Source organism: Vombatus ursinus, unplaced genomic scaffold, assembly GCF_900497805.2.
Source record: "Vombatus ursinus unplaced genomic scaffold, bare-nosed wombat genome assembly UNPS02014798.1, whole genome shotgun sequence".
In the NCBI taxonomy this organism is placed as follows: Eukaryota; Metazoa; Chordata; class Mammalia; order Diprotodontia; family Vombatidae; genus Vombatus; species Vombatus ursinus.
This window is the reverse complement of record NW_020954576.1, coordinates 46,512,194-46,526,190: the sequence shown is the minus strand read 5'-3', so window position 1 is coordinate 46,526,190 and position 13,997 is coordinate 46,512,194. Positions and strand designations below refer to the sequence as shown.

Here is a 13,997-nt window from a genome sequence, read left to right as displayed (position 1 = left end):
GAAGGAAGGAAGGAAGGAAGGAAGGAAGGAAGGAAGGAAGGAAGGAAGGAAGGAAGGAAGGAAGGAAGGGAGGGAGGGAGGTCCAAGAGCTAAGGGATTGGCCCAGACTAGAGCTCCGGACATTGCCTGGATGCCTGGGTTCTACTCTCCATACAAGGCTTACCCTCTTCTTCCACAGCCACATTGACTGCAACGGTCTGCCCATAGTTCTGGCCCTGCTTCACACCACACCAGTACCACCCTTCATCAGCTCTTGTGACAGAGTTCAGGGAGAGAGAGACAATCCTGCTGTTTAGAGTGCAGTCCACGAAGGCTTGGCTATTACCCTCCTCTTGGCTGGGCAGGGTCTCACAGCCCCGGTTGCTCCATTTGCACCAGTATTTCTCATACGAATTAAACTTGCAGGCAAAGTGGCAGGAGATGTTGAGAGACTGGCCCAGCTGGGCAGTGACAGTCTTTGGAGCTATTAAGTGTGACTGACCTGGGAACAAAGCAGAAGGATAAGGTGATGATGGGGTGGTGAGAGGAAGGGCATCAGGAGGTTAGGCCCTGCAGAAGAACGATTGAAGGCCCTTGCAGCTCATGACAGTGATGAGCTAAAGGGTGGTCTGACCACGGCACCCTCCTACTCAGGAAATTCCCATGGCTCTCCAGGATCAAATAGAAATTTCTCTGCTTGGCTTTTAAAGCCCTCCCCAACCTGGCCGCTTTCTATCTTTCCAGTCTTCTCGTTCTTACTACCCTCCATATGTTCTATAATCCAATGACACAGGCCTTTTTGCTGTTCCTGAAACACAATGCTCCACCTCCAGACTGCTTGTTTTTTCATTAGTTGTCATCCATACCTGGAAGGCCCTGCCCCCTTACCATTTTCTCATAGTTTCTCTTGGCTTCCTTCAAGACTCAGCTCAAATCTTACACTCAGCTTTCCCAGTCTCCTTCCTGTCCCCTTACTGTTAATGTCTCCTCTCTGTGAATACTTTCCACTAATATTGGAAATATCCTAGATATACAGTTATTTGCATATTGTCTCTTTTGTTAGAATGTAAGCTTCCTGAGGGCAGAGACTGTGGTTTTGCCTTTCTTTGTATCCCCAGCATTTAGCACAGTGCCTGACATAATTTTTTTAAATGAATACTTGTCGACAGATTTACTGAGCTAGGCTAGTTATTATATTAACAAAAGCTTAGATTTATTAGTGTATTTTCAGGTTAGGAAATGTCTTCATATTTATTATCTTATTTCAATAGAATGTAAACTCCTCAAGGGTTTGGAACTGTTTCATTTTTATATTTTTTGGAGGTCAACCTGAGTAAGAAGCCAGACAGGAATAGGGAGCCAATTTGAGCATGTCTAGCACAGTGCATGGCACATAATAGATACTTAATACATTCTCATTGGCTGAGTGATTCTTCCTTACCCCAACCCTATTATGAGATATGTAGGAAGGTATTGTTATTTTCATTTCATGAATAAGGAAATTGAGGTTCATAGGAGCTAAACATCTTACCCAAGATTGCACAGCCAGTAAGCGATAGAATCATTATTATTAAGATAAATATGATATTTACTATTGAGGGAGCCTGGTTAAGCTTGGTCTCTTGTCCCAAAAGGAAGAAGAGGACAGCTATAGCAACAATGACTATAGATGTAACCAGTGGGCACTAAAAGAATTGAACCAAGTCATGTGTGCATCCTTACTGAGCCTACTCATGATTGGTGTATCGGAAGGTACTCTCCTGGAACAGCCTGTGAAACAAACTCCAGGGTCACCTCTAAGCCATAATGAGCCATGGAGTTAGGAGAGAATTATAGAATATATAATAGATGTTCAAATAAAATGACTTTAAGGTTTTAGGGATATTGCATCAGTGTGGGTACTTCCTCAGCTAATAATAAAATAGGACCCCTCTGAACCTTAATAAACATTTTTCATTAATTGCTATGGCCAACCCCCTACCCCACCCTCACATACAAACCTTATCTAGTGGTCAGCTTCCTAGAGATGAGCTTTTCTGCATTTAACAAGGCTGGTCGTCTAATGGCAGACATATGGTACTTCACCAGACTTAAAAATCCTGGTACTACATTGTGCTGCTGCTCACGACATTGTAGACAATATATAAATAATAATGATATTCAAGCATTTTATCACTACTGACATTGACTTCCTGGACATCCATAAGACTGGGTCATATGGGATGGATGCACTGACATCAATGTGCTTTTGCTCCCTTTCAGATCTTTTTAGTTAATACGGAAGACTGGTTGGTCTGTTTGGGTAAAAATTATTACTTCAGTGGTCAGTCAGTCAGTCAACAAACATTTATTAAGCACCTTCTATCTACCAGGCACTATGTCGAGCTCTAGAGATATATAGAAAGGAAAGAAAAAAACCAGGCCCTGCTCTCACGGAGCTCATACTCTAATAAGGGAGATAGTATATAAACAACTACATACAGAGAAGACATCTACAGGATATACTGGAGATTATCAACACAGGGAAGACAATGGCATTAACAAGGATTGGGAAAAGATTCTTATAGAATGAATGGGGAAGTACGTTCTCTGCTGGTCTAGGGTGGTACTCAAGTGTGGAGCCTCAGAGTGTAGAAGAAGACTGTGTCTTATACAGCAACATTCCCTGGAAACTGGGATCGTCCTATCCACTTCCCCTGCCTAGGATTATTTGCTGCCATGGAATTGAAGGCAAGAAACCTTAATCTGAAATTTTGATTGGGGTGGAAGGGTAGGGAGATCGTGAAAATACATGTGGAAGAAGAAATAGCCAATGTGGTGTGATTCGGAGCATTAGTGCCTGGACCTGTGGGATGGTCCTGGATAGGGCCTGTCCACAAACTCCATATTACCTCTCCCCTTGCCCTTGACCCAGTTCCTACCATCAATGATATCAATCTTCACAGACGATTTCCTGTTGTGCTCCCCACTGCTGAGACACCAGTAGTAGCCTGCATCTTGAGGAGTCAGCTGGTTGAGGATAACAGTGAAGATGCCATTCTCTGGCTGGTCCAACAAGGCCACTCTTCCCTCATAGGACTCATCCACCTTTCCCAAATTGTCTACCAGCTTAGTACAGTGGTTGCTGTCCTTCCACTTGCACCAGTACTTCAGAGTGTTGTCCTTCTTGGGGTCATAGTGGCAGGTTACTGACACGGAGCCACCAGGTGGACCTTTCACCACCAAAGGACTGCTGGGGACAGTGGTCTCTGAAAGCACAGACAGAGGTTGACTGGAGGCATCTCAGCATAGTCATAATCTTGCACAGTCCCAGAGTTATTTTTTTTCCCATGATCTAAGCTGACTTACTGCTAGCGTCCTCCCTCTGTTTGCTTTGGTTTCCCCTCACCAACCTCCAAGCAGATTGAGAATTGAAACAACCACTCCTAGCTCCACTTAGCAGAGGATTAAAACCAAAGTTCTCCAAAATGTTTGGAGAAGTCAGCACCCACCATCTTAACAAATAAGCTGGGCATTTTACTTCCCTTCCCTCACCTCATCCCCAGATTTAGAGGCAGCTAAAAGTCACATCAACATAAGATAAAAACCTTCATCCTCTGGCTTCCTAAAAATATGGTTATTATTAAGAAGGAATAGCTTTGACTGAGAGGGGTGAGAGACATTAAAACTAATCCAGAGAGACAGTTAACTTACCAGGAGAAGTATAAAAGTAAGATAAACCTACTTTCTTCACCTCCACCCACATTCTCAGTCTTCCCCATCACTCCCAACCTACACACAAGTGTATGAGAGAGAGGATACAGTCTAATTTAGAAAGTAGGGAGAGAGATAGGATGGGCTCCACTGGGTCCTGCTATGGTTTTAGAATTCTCAGATTCACCCTTCTGATATTTTCTGCCATTGGAAACAGGGAGAACTTGGGCCACTGAAATCATATGTAATCTACAAGGTCTGTTTTAGCCGGTGACTTTCCTCCTTTGTTACCAAATCTCTTAGCACAACTGCAAAGGAGGGACAAAATAGGAAGACTGAAATCTTCTCTTGGACTCTCTCTTTTCCAGTTATTTGTGGAGAGGAAACTAAGTGGAGATAGTGGCCAAAAAGAGGGAGACATCCTTGACTGGAAGCTCCCTGAAGACAGGAACCAAGCTTTCTATGTCTTGGGCCCTGGAAATGCTAGACATTGGTACATGGAGGTTGAGGAGAATTATCACTTGTCTGGCCTCTTCCCGCTCTGCCTCAATTCTCCCATGAATCACCTTCAGAGACAAAGAGCTGTAGAGCTCGAATTGGCCCTTCTTCAGACGGTTGACCATTTTGCTGGGCACCACAGTGGTATAGACCAGCATCCTCTTTCCTCACTTGCAAGATTGTGATGCTGAAAGATCCAGGCTTAGTTGTAGGGGTAAACAGGATCCTTCCGTGAGTGTCATCATTTGTAAATCCCAGGCTGTTGATGACCAAGTCACAAGTCTTGTTTGCCCTAATCCGGCACAGATACTTAGGCACGCTTGACACTGTGCTTCCCAGGGCACAGTTCAGGGTCACTGACCCCCTTTGCTCAGCATAGACCAGTTCAGCTTCAGGCTCCAGCAACTTTAAGTCAACATTCTTCTGGATTCCATTGGCACTGTCCTCCCCGATCCCACAGATATACAGCCCAACATCTTGCCTCTTGATGTGACTGATGGTAACCACAAAGACTATACTGCTGGTGCCACCGATCTCGAAGGTGGCTCTTTCTTCGTAGTCGAGGCCCACTTTGTTCTGAGAATCAATGACCAGTGCACAGCTCTCTCCAGCCTTCTTGCATAAGAATTTCCTGTCCTGTGCATTCTGTTCCTGGAAAGGGCAGTTGATGGATACTGTTTCACCCACTTCAGTGGTGATGACCTCAGTGTTGTCAGGGAGATTGGGACCTGCAGGATAGAATGAGTAGGGGTCCAGGAAGGAATAAGAGAAGAGCATAAGTGCCCAATAAAATCCTGACACCAACCCCGTCCCCCCACTCCAAAGAATCAGAATTTGAGAGTTGGGAAGAACATCGGAAGTCATCTAATCCAACTCTTGCCCAAAGCATTATTCCTTTCTACTATATTCCCAATAAACCTATCGTTAGGGACTTCCAGTGATTGAGAACTCCAGTTCCTCCTTATCTGCTGACTCTTTCTCTGTACTTCTCCCTCAAAAAAACAGTTCAGTTCAGTTGTTTTTTTCAGTCATGTCCGATTCTTTGTGACTCCATTTGGGGGTTTTCTTGGCAAAGATACTGGAGTGGTTTGCCATTTCCTTCTGCAGCTCATTTCACAGATGAGAAAACTAAGGCAAACAGAGTTAGGTGACTTGCCCAGGGTCACAGAGCTAGTAAGTGGCTCAGGCCAGTTTTGAACTCAGGAAAATTAGTCTTCCTGACTCCAGGCCCAGCACCCAATCCACTGCACCACCTAGCTGCCCATACTGAGAACTTAACTATCTTCAAAAAGTTTTCACCTTGGGTCAGCTAGGTGGCACAGTGGATAGGACACTGGCCCTGGAGTCAGGAGGACCTGAGTTCAAATCTGGCCTCAGACACATAACATTTACTAGCCATGTGACTCTGGGCAAGTCACTAAACCCCAATTGCCTCATGCAAAAAAAAAAAAAAAAGCTTTCACCTTATCTTTCCATTGGCTCAAACTATTATTTTATATATCTCTTACAAAAAATCATCTTCACTTATTAATTGACCTTTCCCCCCACTCATTCACCCCTCAATTTCTAGCAGTCTAGCTTCTGATCCCACTATAGAAACTGCTGTTTTAAAGGTTACCTCAAATCTCACTACTGCTAAATAGAGTCCCAAGATTTAGAGCAGAAGGGTCATAAGAGGCCAACTAGTTTGACCCCCTCATTTTATAGAAAAAGAGCCTGAGGGTCACAGAGGCAAGGTCATTTGCCAAAGGCACCCTGCTGCTAGGTGGTAGAACTGAGATTCTAACCCAGTCTGTCTGATTCTAATCCTAATATTCTTTCCACTACACTACAAGGGCTTGTACAATTGAACTTTGAACCCACATGGAGGATATTTATATATGTGAGTATTAAATTTCATCTTATTAGCTTTAACCACTATTCTAGTTTGTTGAGATTGGGGGTGGGGTGGGGGGGTGAGGAAACTTCCTTTCAATCCACATATTAATCATCCCCTTCAGCTTTCATGTTACCCATAAATCCAGTTAATATGCAGCTGGGAAAGATAGCATAACCTACTCTAGACCACACTATCACAAAGACCAGTGTAGATAATTGTTTACAGAAAGGGCAGGTCCCAAGCCAGATTCTCAAACAGATAAAGTTTGTCTTTGAGTCCCCTATAAACTGTCTTCCAGTTCCCTCCCTTCTTATAATATCCTTAGCCTGTCCCAGACCCTTCATTTGAGCATTTCAGCTTAGCCTGCCCTCTGTAGCAGTGCTCCAAGCTCCAGATAGACTACTTTTCAGTCTTCCCTCCCACCATTCCAATCCAAACTGTCCTTTTCTGTATCCTGTCATTCACCTTCTTGATTGCTACTAGAGAACCAATACAGGTTAAGTGACAATGTGAGATACACGACATGCGAAATCTACAGGGGCCTTCTGGGCACACAAGATCTTAAACCAAAGGGAAACTTAAGTGGCAAAAATGTTAATGCCTTCCTCAAAGTTCCACGGTCAACTAGAATGGAAATTCACATTGTTACTGTGGTTTCAGATTTACAAAGCTCTTAGTTCACAACACTCCTGTGAAGTGGGTAACGTAAATAATTCTCATCCCCTGTTTATAGATGAGGTCACTGAGGCTCTGAGAGGTTAAGACCTGCACAGTATGAGGGCCAAATCTTTTGACTCAAGTGATGTGTTTTCCCAGTACTCTATGATGCCCCTCTAAGGCCCACGTGTCTCTGATGTTCCCAGCCACAGAAGTCTTGGGAAACCCAATGAAGAGGAAGTAAGGAGAGGTATATTATGCCAAATTATTTTAGGCCAGTGAGACTTATACAGTAATCTCATAGGTTTGAAGGGAAACTAGAGCAGCTATCTTGTCCATCCCTTTGTGTCCAGGCAGGATTACACCTGACCCACCCTCATCTCTTCTTTTTAGAGATCCCTTATGCGGCAGCTAGGTGGCACAGTGGATAGGACACCGGCCCTGGAGTCAGGAGGACCTGAGTTCAAATCCGGCCTCAGACCAAATGCTTGACACTTACTAGCTGTGTGACCCTGAGTAAGCCACTTAACCCCAATTGCCTCACAAAAAAAAAAATATATTTAGAGATCCCTTAGAAGGAGATTTCACAGTTGTCCTGGGCAAGACATCCATGACAGTGTCTTACATACCTTGTTCTTTGGAAGTTTTTACTTGTTTTTTTCATCTAAATCTATCCTACTGCAGCCTAAAGTAGCTCCCTCATCCTGTGCCCCAGAGGCAGAAGAATTCTCGATGCTTACCCAGTCCCACCTCCAAGGTAAGGTCAAAGGACAGACCCCGACTACTTATGCCCACACCACACTTGTAGAGCCCAGTGTCTTCTTTCTTCAGCTGTGAAATCTGTATTAAAAAAGAACCATTCCCTGGGAAATTGATGAGGTTGGTTCTTCCACTAAATCTCTCAGAGACGAAACCATTTGAGGAGACTATGGTGTCACAGAAGCCCCTTAGATTTTGAAGACAGAAGTATTTGCGGGCATGCCGATTGACTGAGGTGGGTGGGTAGAAGCACTGGATGGAGACAGACCCGCCTTGCACGCCTATCACCTCCTTGGGGCCAAATATGGGACTCTTCATAGAAACCACTGTGGGGAAAAAGGGAGAGGAATATGTTGAGGACTGTGGAAAGTGAAGTCTAAGTGTGGGGGCCCCCACCAAGCGTGAAACCAGCCTCTCTTCCAGGTGAGTAACAAGCCAGCTCTAATTTGTCATAGTTACATAATTCACTACCTCTACCAGCCTATGCCCCATACAAAATGATTTACTAATACCAATTGACAAAAACAATACCAATACACTTTGGGAGTATCATGTTTTAATTTTCACAGCACTCCATTCTTTAATTATTTCATTTCATCCTTAGAAGATCATTGTCTTCTAGGTAAGGCAGGTTATCCCCATTTCACAGATGAGAAAACTGGGAATGATAGAGAACAAATAACTTATCTATGATTACAAAAGTGATAGAATTGAGACCTTTGCCTCAGAATTCCTCGCTCTCTTCAAGACTCAGCTCAAGCATCACCTTCTACATGAAACCTTTCTTTGCTTTTTAAATTTTATTTAATTTTTATTTTCAGTTCCAAATTCTCCTTCTCCCTCCATCCTCTCCCCTACCCATCAAGGCAAAAAATATGACACCCATTATACATATGAAGTTATAGATAACATATTTCCACACTAGTTTACATAAAACGTTTCCTGCCTTTGCCAAGTACTCATTCCCTCTCTCCTCAACTGCCTTGATTTAGCTACTTTGCATCAGAGGAGTTAGCATGGAATAAGTATTCCATGCATACTTAGGTATCTGCATGCTAACTCCTCTGATACAATGTAACTTTCTTGAGAGTTGGGATTGTGTCATTTTCTGTCTTTATGTCGCCAGTACCTAGCACAATACTTGGTACCGAGTAAGTGCTTAATAAATCATTGTTAACTGATTGGTTGATTGACTATTGGAAAGCCTAGTCTCCTGACTCCCAGCTAGGACTCTTCACTAGATCCAGTGGCTTTGGAAGTGGGTGTTTCTGCTCCCTGTTCTCCACCTGAACACCCTGCTCTGAAGTCCCACCACCATTCCCACCCCCTTCATAACACCCTCCCCCCCCCAAAAAAAACAAACCTTCATGGCCTCCACTAATTCTTAGGTATGCAATGTCCATTCCAGGTATGACATTTATGGTACAAGGGGAGGATAGAAGTGGCTTCTCTGTGTCTCTCCAGTATGACACAGTGATGTATACTTGGGGAAATGTCCACTTTCAAGGTTGGAAGGAAAGTGTGTCCAGGACATGGGGGTGGAAGTGGGTCTCCCCATACTCACCAGGGAGGACAGCAAGCAGGCAGGCAAGGAAGAAAGCCATTGCAGCTGCTACCGAGATTTCACTTCTGATTTGAGAACCTGGAAGACCAAGAATAGGAAATGCCCTTGGTTCTAGAGGCCTTTGCTGGAGGGAATGAGGGATTGAGAAGATGTCAGGAGTGTTTCTGTGGTGACATACTTATTTCCTCCTAGGACCTCCTCTTAAAGGAGGGCTGTCAGACCAGTCATCTCTTCATTCCCTGCTCCTCTCCCTTTTCTGCTTCTTCTTGTATATTATTGTGAGCAGAAGTTATCTTTCTTTTTCTTATTTGTATCCCCAGAATTTAGCACAGTGCCTGGAATATAGTAGGTGCTCAATAAATATTTATTGATTGCTACAAATATTTCTTAAGATTTCTGTAGCACTTTATTTTTTTTTTAAAGGCAATTGGGGTTAAGTGAATTGCCCAGGGTCACACAGCTAGTAAGTGTCAAGTGTTTTGGTCTGAGGCCAGATTTGAACTCAGGTCTTCCTGACGTCAGGGCCAGTGCTCTATCCATTGTGCCATCTAGCTGCCCTATGTAGCACTTTTTCTGTAGAGGTCTCAAATCACTTTATATAACATGTGAGTTACTATTTAATTATTTAATAATTTTTGTTGTTCAGTCATGTCCAACTCTTTGTGACCCCATTTGGACTTTTCCTGACAAAATTACTGGAGTGGTTTGGCATTTCCTTCTCCAGCTCATTTTGCAGATGAGGAAACTGAGGCAAACAGGGTGAAGTGACTTGCTCAGGGTCACACAGCTAGTAAATGTCTGAGGCCAGATTTCAATTCAGTTCTTCCTGACTCTGGGTCCTATGCCCCATCCACTGCACCATCTAACTGCCCTGGCTAGCACATAGTAGGCACTTAATGCATGTTTTGGGAATGGCACTGACCTAGACTTTTCCAGGTAGAGTTTGAAGCCTCAAGCAGTTCAGCGATGGGCTATGTATTCATCATCAGAGAACCAGCTTAGCTAAAAGAGCAGAACCTCATCACCAGCAGATTGGCAACCAAGGGGATGAATCATTTTGGCTGCAGCAACTCATGAAAATTGTCAATTAAAGCTGGGACAAGTGCTGCTTGTGTTGGTAGAAAGGGCACCCACACTGATGAAATCCTAAATCTTTGGAAGTAATGAAGCATCTCTATAAATGTTTCCTTTCTTCCTAACTCTGGAGGTGTCATGATACAACAGAAAGAGTGTAGGCTCTGTAGGCAAAGGAGCTGGGTTCAAATCTCACTTTTGTCACTTACGTACTTTGGGCAAGTCATTTAATTTCTTGGAACTTCTTGTGAATAAAATGTAGAAATTGGACTACATGGCTCCTAAGGAAATTTCTTGTTTTAAATCTCTGGTCTCATAAATGTTTTGAGGGTAGAAGCTTTGCCTTATGATCCTTTTAGGTCCCTTTTTCCCTTTCCTTGACCCCACAGTGCCTAGCCCAAGGCTAAGCACATTATAGAAGTGACCTTGACATATTTCTCTTAAAGTCTTCTGGGGAAAGGAACATAGAAACATAGAATTTCAGGGTAGGAAGCTATCTTAGAGAATACCTAATTGATTCATTAATGAGTGGTTTAATAGTTCATAAGACCAGGATAAGGAGTTATCATGGTACAGTGTCAGAAGACCTGGGTTCAATTTCCATCTTTGATGCTTAGTACTTGAGACACTTGGGGCAGCTAGGTAGAGAGTACCAGGCCTGAAGTCAGAAGACTCATTTTCCTGAGTTCAGATCTGGCCTCAGACATTTTCTAGCTGTGTGACACTGGGCAAGTCACTTAATCCTGTTTGCCTCAGTTTCCTTATCTATAAAATGAGCTGGAGAGAGAAATGGCAAACCACTCCAGTATCTTTGACAAGAAAACCTCAAATGGGGTCATGAAGAGTCAGACACGACTGAAATGACTGAACAACAACAAACAACAACAGCCTGTGTGACTTTGGGCAAGTCAGACTCTCACTGGGCCTCAGTTTCCCCATCTGCAAAATGAAGGGGTTGAACGAGATAGCTTCAAAGCTCCCCTTCAGATCTAGGATACTATGAACTTGTGGGTGTAGCTACTTATGACATCAGTGCATTCACAACTTTTCAGTGACTTTGGTGGGTAATATTTTGAAAGTTGTCGCAGCTAAAAAATATCACTGGGGATCAAACTAGTGATGAGATTGATTAATCTTAGCTAAGCCAATATTTAGACATCCATTACTTGACTGGAACTCAAAGCTAGTGCTCCAAAGATGTATTTTGAAAGAATCTAGGGTCATATCAACACTACCATCACCCAAGTAGGACTTTGATGGAAGACAATGGAAAGTTTACCTTTATATACCGCTTTGAGACTTACAAATCAACACCCCTATAAGATAAAGCAATCCCATTTTACAGATAAAGAAATTGAGACTCAGAGAGGTTAAGTGACTTACTCAGGATGCTAGGAAGTGTTGGTTCCATCCTGTTGGCTGTTGACTCAATTTACAGATAATGGTGAGGCCCAGAGGGTTAAGTAACTTACTGAAGGTAACAGAGCTAGCATGAAGCTAGGCAAGGAAAGCAGGTCTCAGGATAAGATGGAATATAATGTGGATGTTGCCACAGGCTAGATCTATAGAGGCAGCATGACGTGAAGGGAATGACAGTGTCTGACTCATAGTAGGGGCTATATACATGCTGTGCTTTCTTCCCTTATTATTTCATTTGATCCTCACAATATCCTTGGGAGGTAGGTACTCTTATTTTCCCCATTTTGCAGTTGAGGAAACTGAGGCAGACAAGTTAAGTGACTTGTCTAAGGTCACATAGCTAGTGTGCCTGAGGCCAGATGTAAACTCAGTTCATCTTGACTCCAGGTCCAGTACTTTAACCAATGAGCTGTTTCCTCCAGTCTTGGTATAGTAGAAAGTCTTTGGGATTTTGAATTAGAAGACCTGGATTTGAATCCCAGCTCGAAAGTAATTTTACATATCTGAGTCTCAGTTTCCTCATCTGTAAAATGATCAGATTGACCTAGTTGACCTCTAAGGTCCCTTTCTGCTCTATATCTATGAGCTTCTCCTCCATGGTTGGTTCAAGGGCCCGGGTACATGGGGCTGGAGACTCATTACTACACCAGGAGCAGAAGCAGAACTCAAGTCCATCTCAAGTTCCCTCCCCTCCTCTTAGCTTCAGATCCCAGTCCAGAGAAGAAAGGAAGCAGGTATTCCTATAGAATTTGCCTGGATTCAGCATTGGGAACCAGCTTGTTAAGAAAAAAAAATGTTGGAAAAAAAAGTGAGTGTTATGAAGAGGGAAGGAGATCAGGCTTACCTTCAGTACTGGGTGTCCTATAAAGATAAAAAGATTGCCAAGGTATTGGTAAGAAGGGGAGAAGAAGGGAGGGCCCCAAACCGGACAGAAATAAACAGTGTTCTTGTCATTGTCTACTGGCTCCCTCTTTAATATGAGGATCCTTTCCTGGCCCGCCTGAGGGCTAAGGTTGACCATCAGCAAATAGAATTGTTTCTCAGCTAATTTTTTTTCTTTTGGGGATTTCCCATCAAGGAAACATTTTATTTCCTTGTTGAGATAAAGACTTCGTTTTTCTTGAGAAGGAAAGGGGGAAGAACAAATGGGGTGTGGAGTGGCTCTTTTGGACACTAATTGCACCAGTAAATTGGTCCCAAACTCTTTGCACTAGGGCAATGATTAACTCCTTGACTTGGAGGGCTAGAAAAATATACCTGAATAACAAGGGAGAGGTAGGTGGGGTGAGATTTAACCAATCCTGGTAATTCTGGGAATGAGACTATTTTCTATGTAGAATAGCTGGGGCAGGTCCTGCTGATTCCCCTTTCCCCCCTGGTGGAAACACATGGTGTTTACAGCAATTCCCCACCTAGTTTAAAGATGGGACACCCACCAGGGGAGCTGGGAAAATAGATCTGTAATTTTGGTGTAGAGTTGGTGGAGGGATAGCTGATTATAGAATAAACAAGGAACAACCCATTGAAGGCATCATTACAGTTGAAGGGTGAACTTTGTACTATATACTTTATAGACTTCAAATCTGATATGAGTTTCCCCATGACCTCCACCTCTTAAATTATCCTCCTAATATTCCAGCAAAGCAGAGATTGGGATACTGAGCAATTACTGTACGGTAGGAGGAGGGAGGACTGAGGCCCAGAGGTTCAGTAGCTTCTCTTGGGCGTGCGCAGTCAGGAGCCATCAAATAAGCAAGCATTTATTAAGTGCTTACAATTTACCGGGCACTGTGATTAGAAGCTGACTCTCCTTGCACAAAGCATAGAGGTGATTCCGTGTACTTTGGGACTTACGCATTATCTTTTGCTGGGGACAGGGAGCCTTGGTGCAAGTATCCTGTCTCCCATGATAGAATATACGATCCTTAAGGACAGGGATTGTTTTTGCCTTTGTCTTTGAACCCCTGGCCCCTAGAACAGTGCCTGGCAACTTGGAGGAACTTGATAAATACTTGTATATTGACTGATAGCACTGCTAAAAGGGCAAGCCAGCTGGAATGAAACATCAGCATTGGGCCATATTACCCTCATCTTAGGAGAGAAGGCACCCAGCCCCAGCTGGAGAAGGTCCCAGCTTCACTCCTGCAGAGATCTCCTTGTCACAACCCCCAAAATACACAGTCATGGCTCAGATAGTGGCTACATTCCACACTTGTGTCCAGGTGGGACCTTTCATGTCAGGACAATAAGTCCCAGGAAGCATTCTCCATCTTCACTCAGAGTTCCCCCAGGCCACAAGAATATGCAAGCTGAGAGACATCTGGGGAAAAGGACTTGGGGAAACTGAGGACAGGGAGTAGGAAGAACTGGAGGAGGGAGGGTGGCTAACCTGTCCTCTTGGACTCTGAATTATCACACACACACACACACACACACACACACACACACACACACACACACACACACACACACACA

General features: G+C 43.6%; 1 protein-coding gene across 1 annotated transcript in view; it reads right to left on the bottom strand.

Annotated features, from left to right (window-relative positions):
- The window catches only part of PIGR (polymeric immunoglobulin receptor), a 30,413-nt gene that overhangs the window by 7,548 nt on the left and 8,868 nt on the right, over nt 1–13,997 (bottom strand). The window contains exons 2-6 of the mRNA XM_027871238.1: nt 9,030–9,107; nt 7,447–7,791; nt 4,239–4,898; nt 2,901–3,227; nt 164–481 (exon numbers count right to left, since the gene is read on the bottom strand). Coding sequence (XP_027727039.1) covers nt 164–481; nt 2,901–3,227; nt 4,239–4,898; nt 7,447–7,791; nt 9,030–9,069 — 1,690 coding nt within the window. The 5' untranslated portion in view covers nt 9,070–9,107. The remainder of the gene's footprint in view (nt 1–163; nt 482–2,900; nt 3,228–4,238; nt 4,899–7,446; nt 7,792–9,029; nt 9,108–13,997) is intronic.